The sequence below is a fragment of the Fragaria vesca genome, linkage group LG7 (assembly GCF_000184155.1).
Source record: "Fragaria vesca subsp. vesca linkage group LG7, FraVesHawaii_1.0, whole genome shotgun sequence".
In the NCBI taxonomy this organism is placed as follows: Eukaryota; Viridiplantae; Streptophyta; class Magnoliopsida; order Rosales; family Rosaceae; genus Fragaria; species Fragaria vesca.
In genome coordinates, this window is record NC_020497.1 from 8,483,899 (window position 1) to 8,502,929 (window position 19,031).

A 19,031-nucleotide genomic window follows, 5' to 3' on the forward strand; every position below is an offset into this window, starting at 1 on the left:
ATTTGTCATCTTAATTCCCCATCTCTATATTGTTGTAAATGTATTTCTCATTTCAGTGTTACACCTTTAAGATTTAAGATTTTATGATAACTTATAATCCCTATAGTCCCGGTCTATCTATGAAATTATGAACTTTATCAGAAAGTCCTTCAAGTTCTAGCAGAGCTCAATCTTTTGCTTATTGCAAAATACAAGAGACTTCAACTGAAAATTAATGGAAACCCTAAAGATCTATATATAAAAGAAGGAAACATAAGAAAAGACTAATAAAAGTGCATATATACCAAAGAAAGTCAAGCAACCACAAAAGCAACAAAATTGACACCAGTAGTTAGTAAGACTCCACATTTTGTTTCATTTTGAATAATCAAACTCCACATAAATCTTAAAATCGATAATTTCTTACAGTAAACATAGATAAAGACTTTACCTCTGTTTTATTTGCAATATTTAGATCTTTCTGCAAGAGTTCTTATGACCATCTTTGGATCGTTGTAATTTTTCTCAAAAATTTGATGAGTCAGTATTGTATTTATTTTCCAGTTTTATATTTGCAATTTTTCTCAAGAATTTGATGAGTTAGTATGGCTGGTCAAAAAACACTCAAGTCTGAGTTATGTCTGAATATCGTCTAAATTTAAATTATGGTGAGATCTTCTTATCAACTTGAGGACCTTAGGTAACTGCAAACAAAAATTTCTTGTGAGATCTTTTTATCATTATAAATGTGTAAATTATAACAGTCTTAATTGTGTAAACATCTTCTACAATTTATAATAAAATAAAATAAAAATAAAAAAAAAAAAAAAACAACACCCAGGCCAACACTGTTCACGTGAACAGTGATTGTGAACAGTCAATAAACAGTGTACGAAAAATAGTATATGTTAAATTAAATTAAATTGGTTGGTTGTCGACTTCTCTGGATATACACAAACTATGCGTACAACCATGTAGATTTACTCGATCAAAATCAAGCTCGAAGAGACGGTCTTTTCCTTTTTCACGAACGACTTCCTTGTAGAAAGGTTCGCGGATGAGTCCAACTCGTACCTTCTGGAAGCTTCAGGTTCGAGGTCAAATTCCTTCTTCACGAATATGACCTCGTTTGCTATATAGACACTATGTCCTTGCAGCAAACGAGGTCGTACTCGTAAATTCATTGCTCAGAAAGCAGAGTCTGGAAGCATGTCCTGCACTTGAAGGTGTTAGCATTAATATAGGCTCAGGTTAACAAAAGAAAATATCTTCGAGTTGTGTTTTAAATTTGTAAGTTATGGATTAGAAACTATACATGGATCTTGTAAAACCATGCATTGTTCTATAAACTGTGGAATAAAATTGTTTTGATATGTTCCAGTATGACTTGCCTAATGTACTGGATTTGGTCTGAGGAAGATAATGTACTGGATTTTTGCAAGGAGTGATTTGCTAGCTCTAACAATTTGTCAGCATAGTGATTGGCCTAAACCTTTCTATGGACAAGCCAACTATAATTCTAATATATTTTGATGCCTTACTGTATCAAACTGGAGTCTGATCTTCATAGTTATTGTATTTTTCTTCTATAGGGATATGACTACACAGCTGCAACCCTTAAACAATGAGACGGGTTATCTCAGTACACTTCCAGTGCAAAACCAGCTGAAGGTGTCGGTGTTTTGGTTGTTGATGGTAATCCTCTGCAGGCCTAACAATGCTATAAAGTATCAAGAAAGCTCTGTATCTTGGCCTAAAAGTTTTGTTTTTTCTTTGGCAATTTGGATTCAACTACAACATAATAGACACTAATCACTAAAGAGGAAAGCAGTGTTCATGGTGGGAATCACTCGGATTCATCAACACCGTAGAAGAAGAAAAGCCAATTTGCACTGAAGAGCTGCAACTTATATTCTCGCACAAAGCTAGCTGTCAGACTAGGCATTGATGTAAGAAAACTTGGTATTTGTCTGGTAATTGATAGTTTGATGCTATTTGTCTTTTGGTCAAATGGTGATAGTTACTACGGTAGCTAATTTAAAGGTCCTAGCCTCCTGTTTCTCTTGTTGATAACTTGATATATCGTCACAAAAGCCAAATAAGAGAACTGTCGACCAAAGATGACATTCTGATACTGAAGAAAAAAAAAACTAAAAAGTTCAATGACAAAACTTGGAATTGGACAGGTTTCTTGCTAATTCGTACGGATTTATCCTCTTTTGTCGAACCTTTTCATCACTTCTGCTTTTCTGAGATTGCTATGCTTATCCATCATGAAATACCATATCAGTTTGCTCAATGTGGTACTTCCTAAATGGGTTACTAGGAGTAGTGTGCTTGATGCTTTATAAATCTAACTGATGTTAGGAAATTTTTATTTTAAATAGTTAATTCTATAAAGGAAAGTGACTTCAATTTAAATCAGAGTCTAATACATGTTTTTGTCTTTTAGATTTCTTGTGACTTGTTTCTCAATTTAATCAAGTCAATCCATTATTGTGGTTATTAGGCTGTCTTCATATAAGTTAATTATCCACTATACACTCAAGGACAGAGATAATAATGGTTTAGCAAGACAAGCATCAAATTAGAACAATAGTCATATTAACTATTTAATAATCTTACTGCAGGTTCATATCAGAACGTTTTCTGGGGCAAGGAGTAAGGACATTGCACACTGCATTTTGGGGCACGGAGATGGAGATGATATACAAAGGTCATTATCTTCTCTATATAAACTGTCTGAATAGTCTTACCATTTCACTAAAACTCCTCATATTCATCAACTTTCATATTCTAGCCTACAATGGAGTTCACCAACCAGAGCAAATGTATGTGCTTGGCATTTGTCCTGATCATGTTGGGGGCCTGGTCTTCGGAAGCCACTTCTCGTAGCCTTCAAGATGCATTAGCTTATGGGAGGTACGAGCAATGGATAGCACGTTATGGACGTGTGTATAATGATATCAACGAGAAGGAGGATCGCTTCAAGATATTCAAGGAGAATGAGGCATATGTAGAGTCTTCCAACAAAGATGGAAACAAACTTTACAAATTGAGTCTGAACCAATTTGCAGACCTTACAAATGAGGAGTTCACTGCCTCAAGAAATCGATTCTTGGGGCACGAGTGTTCCACGAAGACCACTACTTTCAAGTACGAAAATGTTACTGTACCGGCTACAATGGACTGGAGGAAGAAGGGAGCTGTAACTCCAGTGAAGGACCAAGGCCAATGTGGTATGTAACACACTATTCCCTTCTTTTTTTTTTTTTTTTTTTTGTCGTAAGATTATTTTCGTCTACATAAAAAGAAAAAATTGTGAATGATGCTATTTAACTCTATTCTAATTACTACAATTTTGAAATGTATACAGGAAGTTGTTGGGCCTTTTCAGCAGTGGGAGCTATGGAAGGAATCACTCAGCTTACAACTGGTAAACTAATCTCTTTGTCGGAGCAAGAGTTGGTTGACTGTGATGTCAATGGTGTCGACCAAGGCTGTTCAGGTGGCCTTATGGATGATGCATTTCAGTTTGTCATTCAAAATCATGGTATTAATACCGAGGCTAATTATCCCTACACGGCTGCTGATGGTACATGCAATGCCAAAAAGGCAGCAGGACATGCAGCCACGATAACTGGCCACGAAGATGTGCCTGCAAACAGTGAAAGCGCTCTTCTTAAGGCCGTGGCTAATCAACCTATTTCAGTTGCCATTGATGCTAGTGGTTATGACTTCCAGTTATATTCAAGTGGTGTTTTCACAGGAACGTGTGGAACAGAACTAGACCATGGTGTTACTGCTGTTGGCTATGGCGTCGATGCTGATGGGACTAAGTACTGGTTGGTAAAGAACTCATGGGGTGCACAATGGGGTGAAGAAGGATACATTAGGATGCAAAGAGATGTTGCTGCACCTGAAGGTCTCTGTGGCATTGCCATGGAAGCCTCTTACCCCACTGTATAATATACCATTGAAATCAAATCAAAGCCTACTACTATTGTAGGTAAATAGTTATCATGATATGTACATGAACTTGTGTGTGTACGTAATACTAGAAAAAAGATCAGTCAGTGACGCCATTTTAGTAGTTTCATGAAATACAGAAACTACAGTGGCCTATGTATGAAATGAATCATATAAGTACAAAATATTACAAAATATACATCTTTGTTATCTGAGAGCTTTGGCTTTGACTCTTGGACAAAACTCAAATGTGAGAAATATTGTGCTTGGTTCTGGACAATGTGGCGTCTGATATATCACTTTTGTTGTTGATGCACTAAAGAGCTTGTCTTACATTCTCAACTAGGATCTAAGAGCCCACAAACAAGCCAAAAGGAAACTTCAAAATAGGCTTGCCTTTCCCGTTAGAATTAGGAGAAGCCAGATAGACACATTATACAATGTACATAGGACTCATTCCCATTAAAACCTTGAAAGCAACATTCTCCATATTTTTGAAAATGTTGTAAAACAAAAGGAATAGATTGAGAAAAGAGAGAAACAACCAAGAGAATGAGAGAATATGTGAATATTATTGAGTAGGAAACCATCTCTTAAATAGAGATGAGACCATGACATAAATTACAATAACAACCCTAGTCGGCTAATTACAAGAATGCCCACTAAGTAATAACTATTTACAACACTCCCCCTTGGGTATTCTCTGTCATTAGCTTCCTCTAATATGTGCTTCGGTGTTGTCTCGTCAAAACCTTGCCAGGTAATAAAAACCCTATGGGACAAAAACAATCCTGGTCGAAGGAGAAAAGAGTACAACGCACAAGTAGCAGCGATAATCAGAACCCTTGATTTCGGTGAAGCGGTTTAGTCTGGATCATAAGATGTGAGTTTATGGGAGATAGATGCATAATAGTTGCTACACCAAAACCTTGCCCGGTAAACCCAGTGGGACAAACCCGTGGTCGAAGGGAAAAGATGAGCAAATGCATATATTTCAAATAAATGTATCTTCAAGATGCAGCATGAGCAAGGTGACCAATTACATGTGTGCCTCATTAAAACCTTGCCAGGTAACAAAACCCAGTGGGACAAAATAACCATGGACGAAGGACAAAAAGAGTACACAATAGTCAAGAGTATACTTCAGGATACTCCCTTAATATTGACTCCCCCTGAAAACTACTACATTGATCATACTTCTTGAATAACTTAATAGTCAGCATGATTTAAAGAGGTTCTTGTGTCATATGCCTCTAAGATTATTGTATTCCCTATAGTAAAGACATAACCAGTTGAGAATAAGCCTTGTGTGAGTTTACATAACCCGTATCAACATATTTAACAAGGCAAACATCATTCCAAGGATCATAGGCGGTTGATTCATTCCATAATGCCTAGGGATAGAATGAGCCCTTTTCCGTCATACATTTAAAGTAACGGAAAATTGTCTTTTATGCCATTTACGGAGGCGGCGTGTTGGCGCAAAGCTATATCTAGCTAACAAATTCACATCAGATGAGATGTCCGGTCAAGGCCATTTAACCAAGTACAATAATGTGCCTATTGTACTTAGATATGAGTCTTCTGGCCTCAATATCTCTTTGTTATTATCTGCACGATAATATGGGTGTCTTTAGACCTCGGACGACTATAGGTGTGCTTAAATACTTTGTTTTATCCTCATCAAAGTATCTTAACATCTTCTAGATTTAATTTGATTGATGGACCAAAATTTCATCTGCACTTTGCACGACTTCAGGTCGACAAAATAATATTTAGTCTCCTAAAGACATTCATCTCAAACTCTGATTTCAGGTGTTTTGCAGTTTCCTTATATCTCTTCAAGAGTATCAGTCAAATTCATGTCATTGACATAAATTACCATAAATTACAAATCCGGAATTTGTTTCCTTAAAACACGCATGGGCATAGTCCATTTGTTCATATATCCCACCCCAAACAAATATTCACTTAGACGGTTATACCAACTCCGTCTGGATTGTTTGAACCCCTAAAGTGAACTACTCTAGCAAATGGAGAGCATGTTCTGTGGTTTAGAACTATTTGCATTGGGTATCAGAAGTCCTTCAGGAAACTTCATGTATATCTCTATATTCAGATCCCCATAGAGATAAGTTGTTACCACATTCATATGCTGCTTATTCAGTTATTTGGAAACTACCAAACTGATAAGGTAGTGGAACGTTATGACGTCCATTACGGGAAAATACATCTCCTCGTAATCAATCACAGGGCGTTGAGAAAATCCTTGTGCCACTAAACGAGACTTATATCACAATCTCGTTTTTCTCATTACGCTTCCTTACAAATACCCATCTAAACAATATAGGTTTAACATGGGTAGGTGTGGGAACAACAGGCCCATAACACCTTTCTCTTAGTTAAGGAATCTGATTTGACCTGGATTGTTTCTTTCCTTTTTAGCCAGCCATCTCTTCGTTGAGATCTATCAACGAAGCAAGGTTCGACATCATCGCTTATTATAAATTCGGTGGCCACCGCAAATACAAACATATCATCGATGAACTCTCATTCCGATTCAATATCTCACAAAATTTACCGAGATTTTCTATTCTCGGGAGTGGGTTTAAATGTTGAAGCGTCCCCCAACTTCGTCTCTTCTAGGACGAACCCATAATCCGGATTTATCTCGTGAGTTGAATTGGTTTGAGATTGCAATGACAAGAAGATTCATTTGTGTCAAGTTTACCCTCTTCTAGGGATAAGAATCATTCAAACCTAATGGTCTACCTCGCTTCTGGGCAGGGACTATGACTGGTTAGCCGCCATGGCCGTACCTCATCCAACTAGGATGATACGTCCTACGAGGACATTTATCCTTGCAGGTTTGCAGCAGGTATATATATGATCTCGTCACTTTAACTAGATCTAGTGAAGTGTGTAGCATATTATGGGCTACACTACGTAGATCTAGGATTCTTTGCACTTCAACTAGAAGTAGAATTCTTTGCACTTCAATTTCACATGTGCGGTTTGGGGATCAAGATGAAACATTCTACACGTCGTTCATCAGGAACGCTCACATTCTTATCTCCCCCTAACGGCGGGAAGACTGTCTCATCAAAGTGACGACCGCAAATCTAGAGGTATAGAGATCTCCTGTCAAGGGCTCTTAGGAGCACATAATGGATAGGGTTCATAATCGACATATATGCCCATCCTTTGTTGAGGACCCGATTTTGTACGTTGTGGCGGCACAATTGGCACGGAGACTGCAAACCCAAATGTGTGTAAGTGCAAAATCATCAGGTTCACACCCAGTCACCAACTGTAACACGAAGTAAGACTGGTAGCAGTGGGCCTCAACTGGACCGATATGGCTACATGCAAGATTGCATAGCCCGACGCAAACAGTAGAAGCTTGGTGCGCATTACCAAGGTTCTATATGCGAGACCATCTTAGGTTTGAACATAAGAAACTATATGTTTTACAAAACCCAAGGGATATGCAATAATCATCGAAAACCTTCGATGTAAACTCTCCGGCATTATCAAGTCTTGTAGACTTTATGGGATAATCCGAGTGGTATACCCTCTATTTCATGGGTGAGAGTTTAGCAAACGCAGCATTTTCATGTGGACAATAATGTGACATCTGATCACTTTTGTTGATGCATCAACCAAAACCATTAATATTTAACTGGTCTGTATGGTGGTTGGATAGGTCCACGTATTTTCCCTGGCATTCTGTGCATAAAGAGATAGTATATATTCTAGTCTTTGCATGTGATGGTCTACTATTCAACATTCTTAACGAGCAGCTTGACATAATGTGTCATTAAAAACAAGACCCTTATTCTGAGGGGGATGCCCATGTGATAATTGAGTTGAGGATACGGTGCACCATATGTTTTTCCTGGGTGCATCAAACTCCAATACTATAGCTAGTATTTGCTCGAATCATTTAGCTTCTAGCTAATAAATTTGAATATATTCAATGCACGCTTTTGGCCGCACATTCGAAGGTTATGCAAAGACATTACACCATTTTTCTGGTGGTTTCAACGTTTAAGCATTGGTTTCAATGAACTTACCTTTCAATAACGTTCTTCTGAAACGTAGAGGTATTTTGCCTCATCAGCCAGACGAGAATGCTCAGTTCCTTAATATTGATAAACACAAATCAATTTTGATTTAGATTCTAGGGCATTAAGCCTTTTCATTTCAATATTCTCTAATTATGATTTGCTTCAGGCAAGGAAGATATCTACTTCAAATAGTTTCTTCTGGAGACTACCAATTAACATGATAAAAGCTACCGATGTGATCATATCTGGTGAATTTTAGAATGAAACTTCAAGTTTCTTAAAGGGGTAATTATCGAAACTACATGTTCGATTTATACATGAACTACTGGTTCATTTCTGAACTACCGGTTCATTTTTAAACTACAGATTCATTAGGTACATGTATTTTCAAATTATAATATGTAGCAATTGATGATATTAAGTCCATGCTACTAATTTAGCATAGTGAGTATGTCACGTAACTATGTGTAAATGTTTCTGGCAATTAACTACACATTAAATATGGTGAATATATTAACAACAGTCATTATGAGAAAATATTTGGAGAGTCTTATAGACATACATAATGACTAGGTACGAAAAACCAGTGTCATTAGATTATTTTCCTTTTGTTTGATTCTGCTGGACCAAAGGAATTGACTGTAATTAAAGTGAAATAAATAAACCTAGCCTCTACATACTTTACAAGCCTACGGGGCATTTCTGAGAGGTATGTTGGGCTTTTAGGTCCCGTAGAGGGAGAGTAGGCCTACTGGGCTAAGAATGGTCTACCAAGAAATGCAATGTTATTGATCAACCCTTTCGGTAACTCCAATTGTATACGACCAGGTAAGCCATGATGAGGTGGTGGAGCGAGGCTCACTTAAGTACACATCCTCAAAAGTACTTGCCTAGACATCGCATCCAACTGGGTGAGCCTAGTTTGAGAAGAATTATAATCATTGTATAGACTCATGGCGATACATGGCGAGCTTCTGTGCTAGCCTTGTAGCTTGCATCAAGCTTCTGGCTCAATTTCGTGCATATACAGGCTTGATTTAAGCTTCTGACTTAACATCATTAATATTCACCAATATAACATAAACCAATGCAATATATGTTATTAAATCGTAACAGACAAACTTAATGTGAAAGAAATTATATGAAACCGAAATAAATTAAATTATAACGGAAACAATTTAATTCTCATTGACATAATGTATATGCAATACAATTGGTATTTACTAAACCAATAAATGTCAACACCGTAGCGGTTACGTGCAAAATAAATTCATTTGCATCATTAATTGCTTCCGGCAAAATGCGTCATTACATCCCCATAACAAATCATATAAATGATAACATAATTGAGAATTGATTAAATAAAACTGACGCAATTTGAATTTGGAAATTAACCGACATTTAATATATGGCATAAATTACTAAATAAATATCATTTATGCTGCGGTTAAGTACCAAAGGCAATGAGTTCAAATCTCATTAATGCTTCTAGCATTACACATAAGTATTAAATTGGATAAATGCTTCTGGCATAACATTTATGTAATAATCGCGTAATTAAACCCTAATGCTTCAAGCACAATTTACGGGGTTATAAAGGTGTAATTGCTTCTGGCATTATACCCTCATAAACGTCAAATTGAAATGAATATGATTCTAATTCGTAATTGACATTAAATTAGGATCCGACATAAAGTCAATAGTACATATCATTTATGTAGCGGTTATAGGTTTAAATCTCATTAATGGTTATAACATTATGTATTACTATATTAGTAATAAATGAGGTAAATGCTACTGGCATAACGTTTATATAATAATTACATAATTAAACCTAAAATTCATGCTTCTAGCATAATGAATTATAATGGCAATTATTCAAATTGACGTAACCGAATATTAAATTCATAACATTTCTAACCATTACGGTAAGAATATTCGAACCAACGAGCTTCTAGCATAATTGATTATGATGGACATAATTTCGGCGATTATTGCGTAGATGTAACGTCTAGTATAAACGACCAAATTAATGGTTGTGTGCGTTACTTCTGGAACACATTCATGTACTCGAATTTACACATAAATAACATAATCAGTGTTACGCGACGTTATACAAATGACGTTACATAATCAGTGCTACGCATTCATGTACGGATTTTACTGAAACCCATTAAGAGCAATATTAATTCATTTGTATCACTAAATGCTTCAGGCATAAATATTCCATATATGTAACCGTTGGTATAAATGACCAAATTAATGTTCCTACATTAGCGGTTACATGCATTATTTTCAGAATGCAATCACGCTCTTGCATGTGTTCGAATGTCAGGAAAACGAGATACCGAATCTGAAGTATGCACTACTAGGCATGTGATGGTCACTAATTTCAACGGCTACCAGCCGTTCGATGATTTTCATGTCATATTTTTTTCTTTCCAATATCAAAACATGAACACATTTTTATTATATAAACCAAAATAGATGAATAATATAAATTTGGTGGTTCATGCATCAAAGGAGAATATTTTACATGTGACTACAAATCAATAAGCATGCATATACAAATTTCAAAATTATAAACGGAATATGGTTTATGCTTCATGGTGTAGGTTTTCATATAATCATGGCTTGAAGAAATAAATTAGAATTAAGATTTGGAAAACTTTTCTCAATACGGAGCAAGAAGGATCTTCATCTTAGTTGATGTGCAAAGCTTGCCGGCCAATCTAATTGCTTCTTTATGTTGATCCTGAACCAAGTTGAATGATCGTCCTTTGCTTGGTTGATCAACAATTTCAGAGTTTTTCATGCAACAACAAATTAAACTCAATGTTAGAACTATTCGTGCTGATAACGTGTTGTAAAACAAAAGGAATAGATTGAAAAAAGAGAGAAACAACCAAGAGAATGAAAGAATATGTGAATATTATTGAGTAGGGAACCATCTCTTATATAGAGATGAGACCATGACATAAATTACAATAACAACCCTAGTCGGTTAATTACAAGAATGCCCACTAAGTAATAACTATTTACAACAGAAAAGATATTATTCAAAGACCAGAAAAAAAAAAAAAGAGATTTCATCAAGAGGTAAGTAATTATTTCACTTTGCTTCATTGATCAGTTTACGAAGAAATTGCACAAGTATATATTACCAAATTCATATATATCCCCCACAAACCAGTGTTAATAGTAATTGATCCTTTGGCTACATCTCTTTCTCCATAGCCCAAAAAAACAAAGGTAAAAAGCTTCATTTTCATCCTATATTGAAATTTGAAAGACTTGCATCTTCTAGAAAACAAACTTAGATGTAGCATAATAGTATTCCTCCTATACGTTTGAGACAATATATAGCTTCAGAGCACATAAGATCAGAGGCTGCGAAGTAGAATGCCTTCAAATGTAATCCCAGGTCCAAAAGCCAATGCAAGTCCCCATTCTTCACTCCCTTCTTTCTTCCTCAACTCATCTCTCATCTTCTCCATCACATAGAAAATGGTGTTGCTGCTAACATTGCCATAGTCCATCAGAGCCTGTCTGCTACACTCAAGCTTGTCACTTGTGAGCTTCAGTGTCCCCTCTAGCTTGTTAAGGATTGCAGGCCCACCAGGATGAACAGCCCAGAATAGCTCATTGAAGTCCTTGAGATTAGCTTTTGCCATGAGTTTCTTGCAAAACACTTCAATGTTCTCATCAATCTTCTGAGGAAGGTCCCTTCCCAGCTTGAAGTTGATGCCTTCTTCAGAGAGCCTTCCATCAATCACATTGTGTGTATCAGGGAGGAATTGTTGGACAGCATAGTTAAGCTCCATGAAAGGAGACTCTTGGCCCCAAACTGGGTTGCTTCCAACAATCACAGCCGCCGCTCCATCTCCGAAAAGTGCAGCCCCAACAAGGTCATAAGGACGCGCCTTGTTGGGGGGCCTGAAACCAAGAATGGTGGTCTCAGAAGTGGTTAACAAGACCCGGCTTCCCGGGTTGTTTTCAGCTATGTCTTTGGCAACCCTGAGGCCAGTGACACCACCATAGCAGCCTAAGAAATAGAGCATTACACGACCTACGTCGTTCCTCAGGCCAAGCTTGCTGGCAAGGTAAAGATCACCTCCAGGGAGTCTTATTTCACTTGAGGACACATAGACAATGTGAGTTATGTCTTCAACCGGTCTGCCCCATTCCTTGATGCAAGCAAGGCTTGCTTCAAAAGCCATCTCTACCACTGCAGGGTTTGTGATTTCAAGCCTTTGCCTGATAGTGGTTGTGCCCTCAGTTGCTAGTTCAGGATATTTGTCTAGGATCTCCTTTGACATCACTGTGTACCTGGTTTTCACAGTTGTGGTTTTGCCTTGCCAAAAAAGAAAAAGCAAAAAGAACACAATGAGTCCTGCTCTTATATGATACAAAGAAATGTTACATACACCACATCATAGATAGTCATCTCTAGAATAGATATGATCCACCTTATACCAGTGTAACTCAAATAGTCTTATTGTTACTTACCATGCCTCTCATGGAGATAAAACCTACTTCTCAAAACGGGGTTTATGTAGAGTTTTTACCGTTGCTAGACATGTGATTTAGTAGTACAAGCCAGTAAGTGAAGAATTGGGTTCAAATGCTTGAAGATAACTAAAAAGTGTGATCATGCTTACAGAGTCGCTCTAGTTTCTCCTTAATGGCAACATCTGCACATTTCGTGTCGCGAATGTAGCCCTCGACCAAGCAATCCTGAGGGATGATTTGGCTCGGGAAGGCCTTACCCAATGCAAGAACTGTTGCCTTCCCTGGTGTAGGAACATGAAGTTGCTTGGCAGAACCATTCCTATTGCCTTGTACTTTCGACATCTTTAGGATGGTGATGATAGAGATGAGAAAGCTTTAGGAATGAAGTTCTGTGAGTTGTGAAAGATTGTGTGGCCTGTATATATGGGCAGCTTTTGGTGGTGTTGGAGAGGAGTTGGTTTCAGAGAAGACTGGCATGTATACAAAAAGGTACTTACTTTATTGTGGTTTGGTGATTTTATAGGTTTCTTGGGGGTTAGGAGAGTGACTGTTTAGGGCGGCAAACAATCTTTGCCTCTTGTTTGGTTAAACAATCAATGTAAGTTATGTAACCAACTGTTACACTCTCTGCTTGAAAGTATGAATTCATAGAAAATATAACACCATAAAAGAAGATAATTATTCAGGCAACACATCCTTTCCATGTCACATTCAAGCCATTTTTCAGAGGTTTTCTCCCAGGCTTAGACAATAATGGAAATTATGTTCTTTTGCTTACAAGGAAATGACCCAATATTTTACTTTCACTGGACTTAAAATTGAACCTAGGTTCTACCAGGTTCATATCCCAGCTCAACTAACAAACCATTTGTATGAGCATGGTTCTGCAATTCAAATTCCAACTGACGATCATATCAGATACTCTGATTCTGCAATTCTAAATCTGTTACACCATATGATGAGGCAATGTTAATGGAAAAGAAGCACCATTTTTTTTAATAAACCTTACTAAAGAAAGCCATACATCTGATTCTTACAAGAAAATGTTTTGCAATTTTTTTTTATCACAAAAATAATTTTACTCAAAAGGAGTTTGGCATCACAAAGCCTAGTCTATTCTGAGTTTTAAACAAAGGGAAACAGTACCACACTCTTCAATAAGCAATTACATGTTTTAAATCAATTGGTTACCGTAACATCCAGAGAGAGACGCCAAATAGCAAACTGAGCCACATTGTGTGCCACCACATTACACAATCTCACAATATGACCAACTCAGACCGTTTGAAACTTCTCGAGCGGTCCTTTTAACTTCCTTTAATAAAAATAAATGGCCATCTAAAGTTAAAGTTCCTCCATATCTGTAATGCCATGCCACAACTTCATACTTCATAACATAATTCATAACTAGAACCAATTAAGCAGCTCTCCCCTTGGTATATATAGTTAGAAATCTCCCAGCCAATGGGCAGCTAGTACTTTAGCAATATAATACGTAGCTTGCCTTTATTCACTGCTTTATGTCATTTACCAGATAATTATCTTAACTTCAGCAGAACTGCAGAAGGGTACAGACATTTGGATTCCCAGACATTTATTGTCTAATGTTTCACATAGTTATATATCCAATTAACGCATGTAAGCTCCACTAATTTGTTTAAGAAATTGATTAAGTGAACTCGTTTTCCACATTACCTGAAATCTCTCATCCATGCCCAAATGAGCTGTAAATCTGTATTTTGAAAGCAGAATATCTTGTCCTCTCAAAACATTTCCTGCTCAAGAATTCAACGAACCAATCAGACCCCCAGCCTAAGGCATCACATATTCCTCTCATTGCAACAACTTCTCTTCTTTTATGTATCAACACCATTCTGCATAATGGAAATTCACTGACCTACAGATTCGTCAGCAAGTTAGTGTTGAGAGGCTTATTTCTCAGTATCAAACTTTTTTTAGAGGATCAACCATCCGAATTTTCAGTACTAGAGTCTGCCTCCAGTGATTGAGTTTTGTTTGCATCAACAATGAAGTGTGACACCAAAATCTGAGAGAGAAAAAGAGAAAGTTATGGCAACATAAAGTGGGGGGGATGGGATATATATTTGCAGAATGGAGTTGTGATGGTGAAAAAGAGAGAATTTGATAATGCAATAAGAAAGACAAGGTTAATGCAGAAGTTGCAAAATCAGCTTTCATACACAGGTTCTATGGGTTCTTGGTGTAGGTGAAACTTTAGGAGGAGAGGACTTTGAAGTAGGTATAATTTGTACACAATTATCAGAGTGAGAGAGCACAAAGGATCTTGAATTCAGATGCTATCCTGAGTTTCTTATAAAAAGTTACATCCTAGTTTTCAGCAAGGAATTGATAATGCATATGAGGTTATTTCCTAATGGTTTTAAGCTTTACTTTTTGGGTAAATCAAATGATAGTTGAACAAAACAAGATCTGACTTAATTTAATCCATCATTACAAAGCTGATCAGAATGCAATGACAATGTTGCCCACCTCAGTAAAGCACAAGCTGTGATGAACAGTACAACTGATATGGTGAAACTTAACTAAAATTTGTATCCTGGAATCCAAATCCTAACATACTGATTAACACATTAAGAATTAGGCTCTCATGAATTTAAATTCTCACAAATGAATAACGCTCTCAATTTTGAGACCAACAAGAAAACAGAAAAGAAAACGAAAGAATGGTTATTGAAATTTCAATTACAGGAAGCAAACAAGCCCTAAGAGGATGTGAGAGTTACAAACCATGTTATTTATGACAAGGAAATGACTATCTGTTTCATAAACAGTGTTTGATTTAGCAATCTAATACTGGAATTCCGAAGTTTCATGAGTATGGGAATGGCAGTAGTTCCAAAAACATTACCAGAATCTTTGGGCAACTGAGAAGGCCTTGATAAGCTGTAACAAGCCAAGAACATAGCTTGATGTGAAGAGTTGTTCAGCCAATTCAAAGGACTATAACAACTCTGATAGGCCATTCCCTATGTTGAGATGAAATACATTAACACTCCGTTCAGCATAGCCTTCTGCACACCAATAAAATAGGATACAATTTATTGATATATATCAATAAGATTAGTTCATTTCTTCATACTATGAAAGTGACGTATGAACTACATTAGTTCATGATGTAAAAACATCAACACAGAGATCCTTCACTCAACCAAATCACTTGAGATCCTTAAAAACTGCTTTACAGTGTATTATAAAATTACATGCACAAACACCAAAACCAAGATATGCTGGAAGAACCCTGATAGAGCACTGAGTTCAGAACATAACATTTAATGCATAGTTCTAGGACCTACATACTCCATATACTTTGAAAGTTTGAAATAACATTCCGGCACAAACACCACATGTACTTTGATACTTTGAATAGACAATAACATTGGCAGTTACTCACACAAGACTGCTGTTAAGAACACCATAGAGGTCTACCACTCAGGATTCTTGAAAGTTATTTAACAGTTCTGCCAGAAGAGTCTCATTAGAGGAACAAGTTCAAAATAATACATTCCGTGCACAATTCATAAACCTAAATTAGTTTTCTCTGGGGTTCAAAGAGTCAAGATAGTCCCGATTAGATAGAGAAACCAAATTCAAGTAAGAGTTCTATAGGGTTCCTATGAAGATGGAAGGACTAAATTTTTATGCACAAAAAAACGCACAGGAAGTAGAAACCCGGAAGAATGCATGTGACTTCTGCACAAAGAGTGATAATTAAACAAGATACTTACAAACGTACAGTTCAGGTCTTGACTTTCCAGACTTATCCACCAGCTGATGTATCGGCATCCTTTTAGAGACAAAGTCAGCTTCAACTGATCTACCTGCAACCTCTAGGGAAGATTTTAGATGATGTAAGCATGGCAACTGCCCATGGTCACCATTCTCGATCAGTTCGTAGTACAAGCCAAATGCTTCTCGAAGCTTATTGATTTCACATAGCCCCAATATAACTTGGTCAAGAATATCAATACTGACATTTTCTTGCTTCCGCAGACTGAATTGTAGTAACTCACATGCCTCTAATAGCTTTCTGCTCTGGCAAAGGAACTTGACCAGTTCTTCCAATTTAATCGAGTATCCACCATCATGCAGCAATCCTACAATCTTAAATGCTTTCTCTTGCAATCCCTCACTGAAAAGTAGCTTTAGAAGATCTGTTGAGAGATCAATATTTGGTCTAAAGTTTTTCTCCAACATTAAACTAAAAAGGCTTGCAGATTCACGGGCACAATGCTTTTCTAGAAGAGCTGCCAGTATAGAATGGAAAGTAGACGTTCTTGGTAGATGAGAGCTCTTCAGCATCTTCTCAAGAGTCTGTTGTGCAAGCAGGGGATTACCCTTCTCCAAGAAACCATCAATTAAGGAATCATAAATCTTGACATCCGGCACATAATCCCTTCTCAGCATCAAGACTACGAGCTTGTATCCAGCTTCATATGTTCCTTCCCTACAGTGGCCCATGATCAAAGTCTTGAAGGATGGAGGATCCTGTGTTCCTCTTTTCAGTAGCTGCCTAAACACTTCATCTGCTTTCTTAGTTCTCCCATTACTACACAAGTACTCAAATATAGGCTTGTAAGACGCAACTATAGGCGTACAGCCACAATCACTTAACAAGATTTGTTTCTTGGATAGCTCGTCAAACAACTCCTCAGCTTTACTATAATCTCTTCGCTCACACCAACTGCGTATCAAAACACTATATGTAGCTGAATCTGGAGGGACCTTTAACTCTGACATCATTCTGAAAACCTTCAATGCTTCCTCCAAGTTCCCTGCAATGCAATGTGAATGCATCAGCGTGTTAAACGTACACGTGTCAGGAGTAAATCCTTCACCTCTCATTGCCCCCTCCAAGATTTCCTTAATCTTATCCAGCCTCTTTGCTTCACAAAGTCCTTTAAACAAAGTATTATAAGTAATCTCATTCGGCTTCATCCCCTGACTAGTCATCTCCTCCAACACCCCCAAAGCCTCATCAACCTCTTGCCTCACACAGTACCCTCTAATCAAAGTCGTATAAGTAACAACATTCGGATTCAACTGATTCAACTCCCCTTCACTGCTCTTACTCATCATCCCCTTGACCACATTCCTCGCAATCTCCACCTTTCCATCTCTACACAACCCATCAACAAGAGTATTATACGTAACAACATCCGGCTCACACTTAAACCTCTCCATTTCCTTAAAAAACCAAAACCCCTCATCAACCATGGAGCTCATACAAAACCCCCTGATCAAAATATTAAACGTATGCGTATCCGGCTCAACTCCATACATCCCAAGCATCTCATCATAAACATTCCTCACCATACTAGTTCTACCCCTCTTAAGCAAAACCGAAAACAAACTATTGAAACTAAATACAGAGGCCGAAATCCCCATGGACTTCATTGTCTTGAAGACATTCACAGCCTCCTGAAACAGCCCTGCTGCTCCGTAGCTTCTGATCAAGCTGTTGAAGAACTTGTCCTCGAGCTTGACCTTGCCGTTGGACCTCTTCTCAATCGAGAAGAGGAAGTTTCGAGCGGCGTTGAGGTTTCTGTTGCGGCCGAGGAGTTCGAGGATGGTGAAGTAGGAGTGGGAGGTGTGGGAGAAGCCGAGAGATTCAACCCAGTTGAAGAACTTGATGGCTTGAGAGGGGGTTTTGATGCGGCGGAGGGTTTGGGAGACGGTGGTGGTGGAGATGGAGGGGGAGAGAGAGGAGAGGGAGGACTGGAGGTGAGGTGACCATGGGGTGGAGTTGATGAGGGAAGCCATGGCTTGGGCGGTTTTGCTGCATTGGGATTTTGAGGAGGAGGAGGTGGGTTTGGGAGGAGAGGCGTAGCTGAGAGGAGGTCTGGAGTTGCGGTTGGGTCTGAGGAACTGTTCCCGGAGGACTGTTAGGGGTGGACGCCGGGAATTGGGTTTGGCGGCCATTGAGGGAATTTGGGTTTTGGATTCCGGCGAATCAACTCTTTTGGAACTTCAAAGAGTTTTGAGTCTTCTCAACCCCAACTATTCTAGTAGAGTCGACATGTTTATGTACTTTGATGAGTACTTGACAGTTGACACAACTGAAGGAGACCAAAGTCATTTCTGCCATGTTCCTAGTTTGACACGTTTCTCTGAACAGTGCTTCCTTTCTTCTTAACTCGAATTGTGAAGATAACCGTGCTTCCTTTCTTCTGAACTCGGATTGTGAAAATTTCCCATTTAAAAGTGAAAGGAGATTTCAAAGATGCTTATTGATTGTCAAAATTACAAGATCAGTGTTTTTTGGCGAATCTCTATTCATGTCGAAGATATTAAAACTCTAGCTAGCCAGTTCAGTTTCATTCAATACACTAATGTTTGGAGAGAAGTGAATTTCTTAGTCGATGTTTTAGCGAACTGGGGACAAAGAGACCCTATCGGCAGTTGGCACAATTCTCTACCACCAGAAGCTGTTCCTGCTCTACTGTTTGATAAACTTCAAGT

At 37.8% G+C, this 19,031-nt stretch overlaps 2 protein-coding genes across 2 annotated transcripts; one reads left to right on the plus strand and one right to left on the minus strand.

The window, feature by feature from the left end:
* The first annotated feature begins 2,785 nt into the window (after positions 1–2,785).
* LOC101298555 (vignain-like) lies at positions 2,786–3,948 on the plus strand. The gene is made up of 2 exons (XM_004308476.1): positions 2,786–3,218; positions 3,356–3,948. Exons 1-2 carry the CDS (start codon positions 2,786–2,788, stop codon positions 3,946–3,948), a joined length of 1,026 nt encoding a protein of 341 aa, XP_004308524.1.
* Positions 3,949–11,177: 7,229 nt separating this feature from the next.
* LOC101298843 (pentatricopeptide repeat-containing protein At1g02060, chloroplastic-like) lies at positions 11,178–18,491 on the minus strand. The gene is made up of 4 exons (XM_004308477.1): positions 16,306–18,491; positions 14,226–14,262; positions 12,680–12,872; positions 11,178–12,372 (listed from the first exon to the last, which is right to left on the minus strand). The coding sequence occupies exons 1-4, from the start codon at positions 18,489–18,491 to the stop codon at positions 11,402–11,404; spliced, it is 3,387 nt and encodes a 1,128-aa protein (XP_004308525.1). The 3' UTR covers positions 11,178–11,401.
* Positions 18,492–19,031: the final 540 nt, after the last annotated feature.

Bases quoted from the DNA above. Each gene is read 5' to 3' on its own strand.
- LOC101298555 (XM_004308476.1), top strand. From the start codon at position 2,786: ATGGAGTTCACCAACCAGAGCAAATGTATGTGCTTGGCATTTGTCCTG. The intron at 3,219-3,355 runs GTATGTAACACA...AAATGTATACAG, and splicing joins GAAGGACCAAGGCCAATGTG to GAAGTTGTTGGGCCTTTTCA.
- LOC101298843 (XM_004308477.1), bottom strand. From the start codon at position 18,491: ATGGCCGCCAAACCCAATTCCCGGCGTCCACCCCTAACAGTCCTCCGG. The intron at 14,263-16,305 runs GTACGTTTGTAA...TTCAAAATACAG, and splicing joins GGAAAGTCAAGACCTGAACT to ATTTACAGCTCATTTGGGCA. The intron at 12,873-14,225 runs GTAATGTGGAAA...ACCATCCTAAAG, and splicing joins GCATGGATGAGAGATTTCAG to ATGTCGAAAGTACAAGGCAA.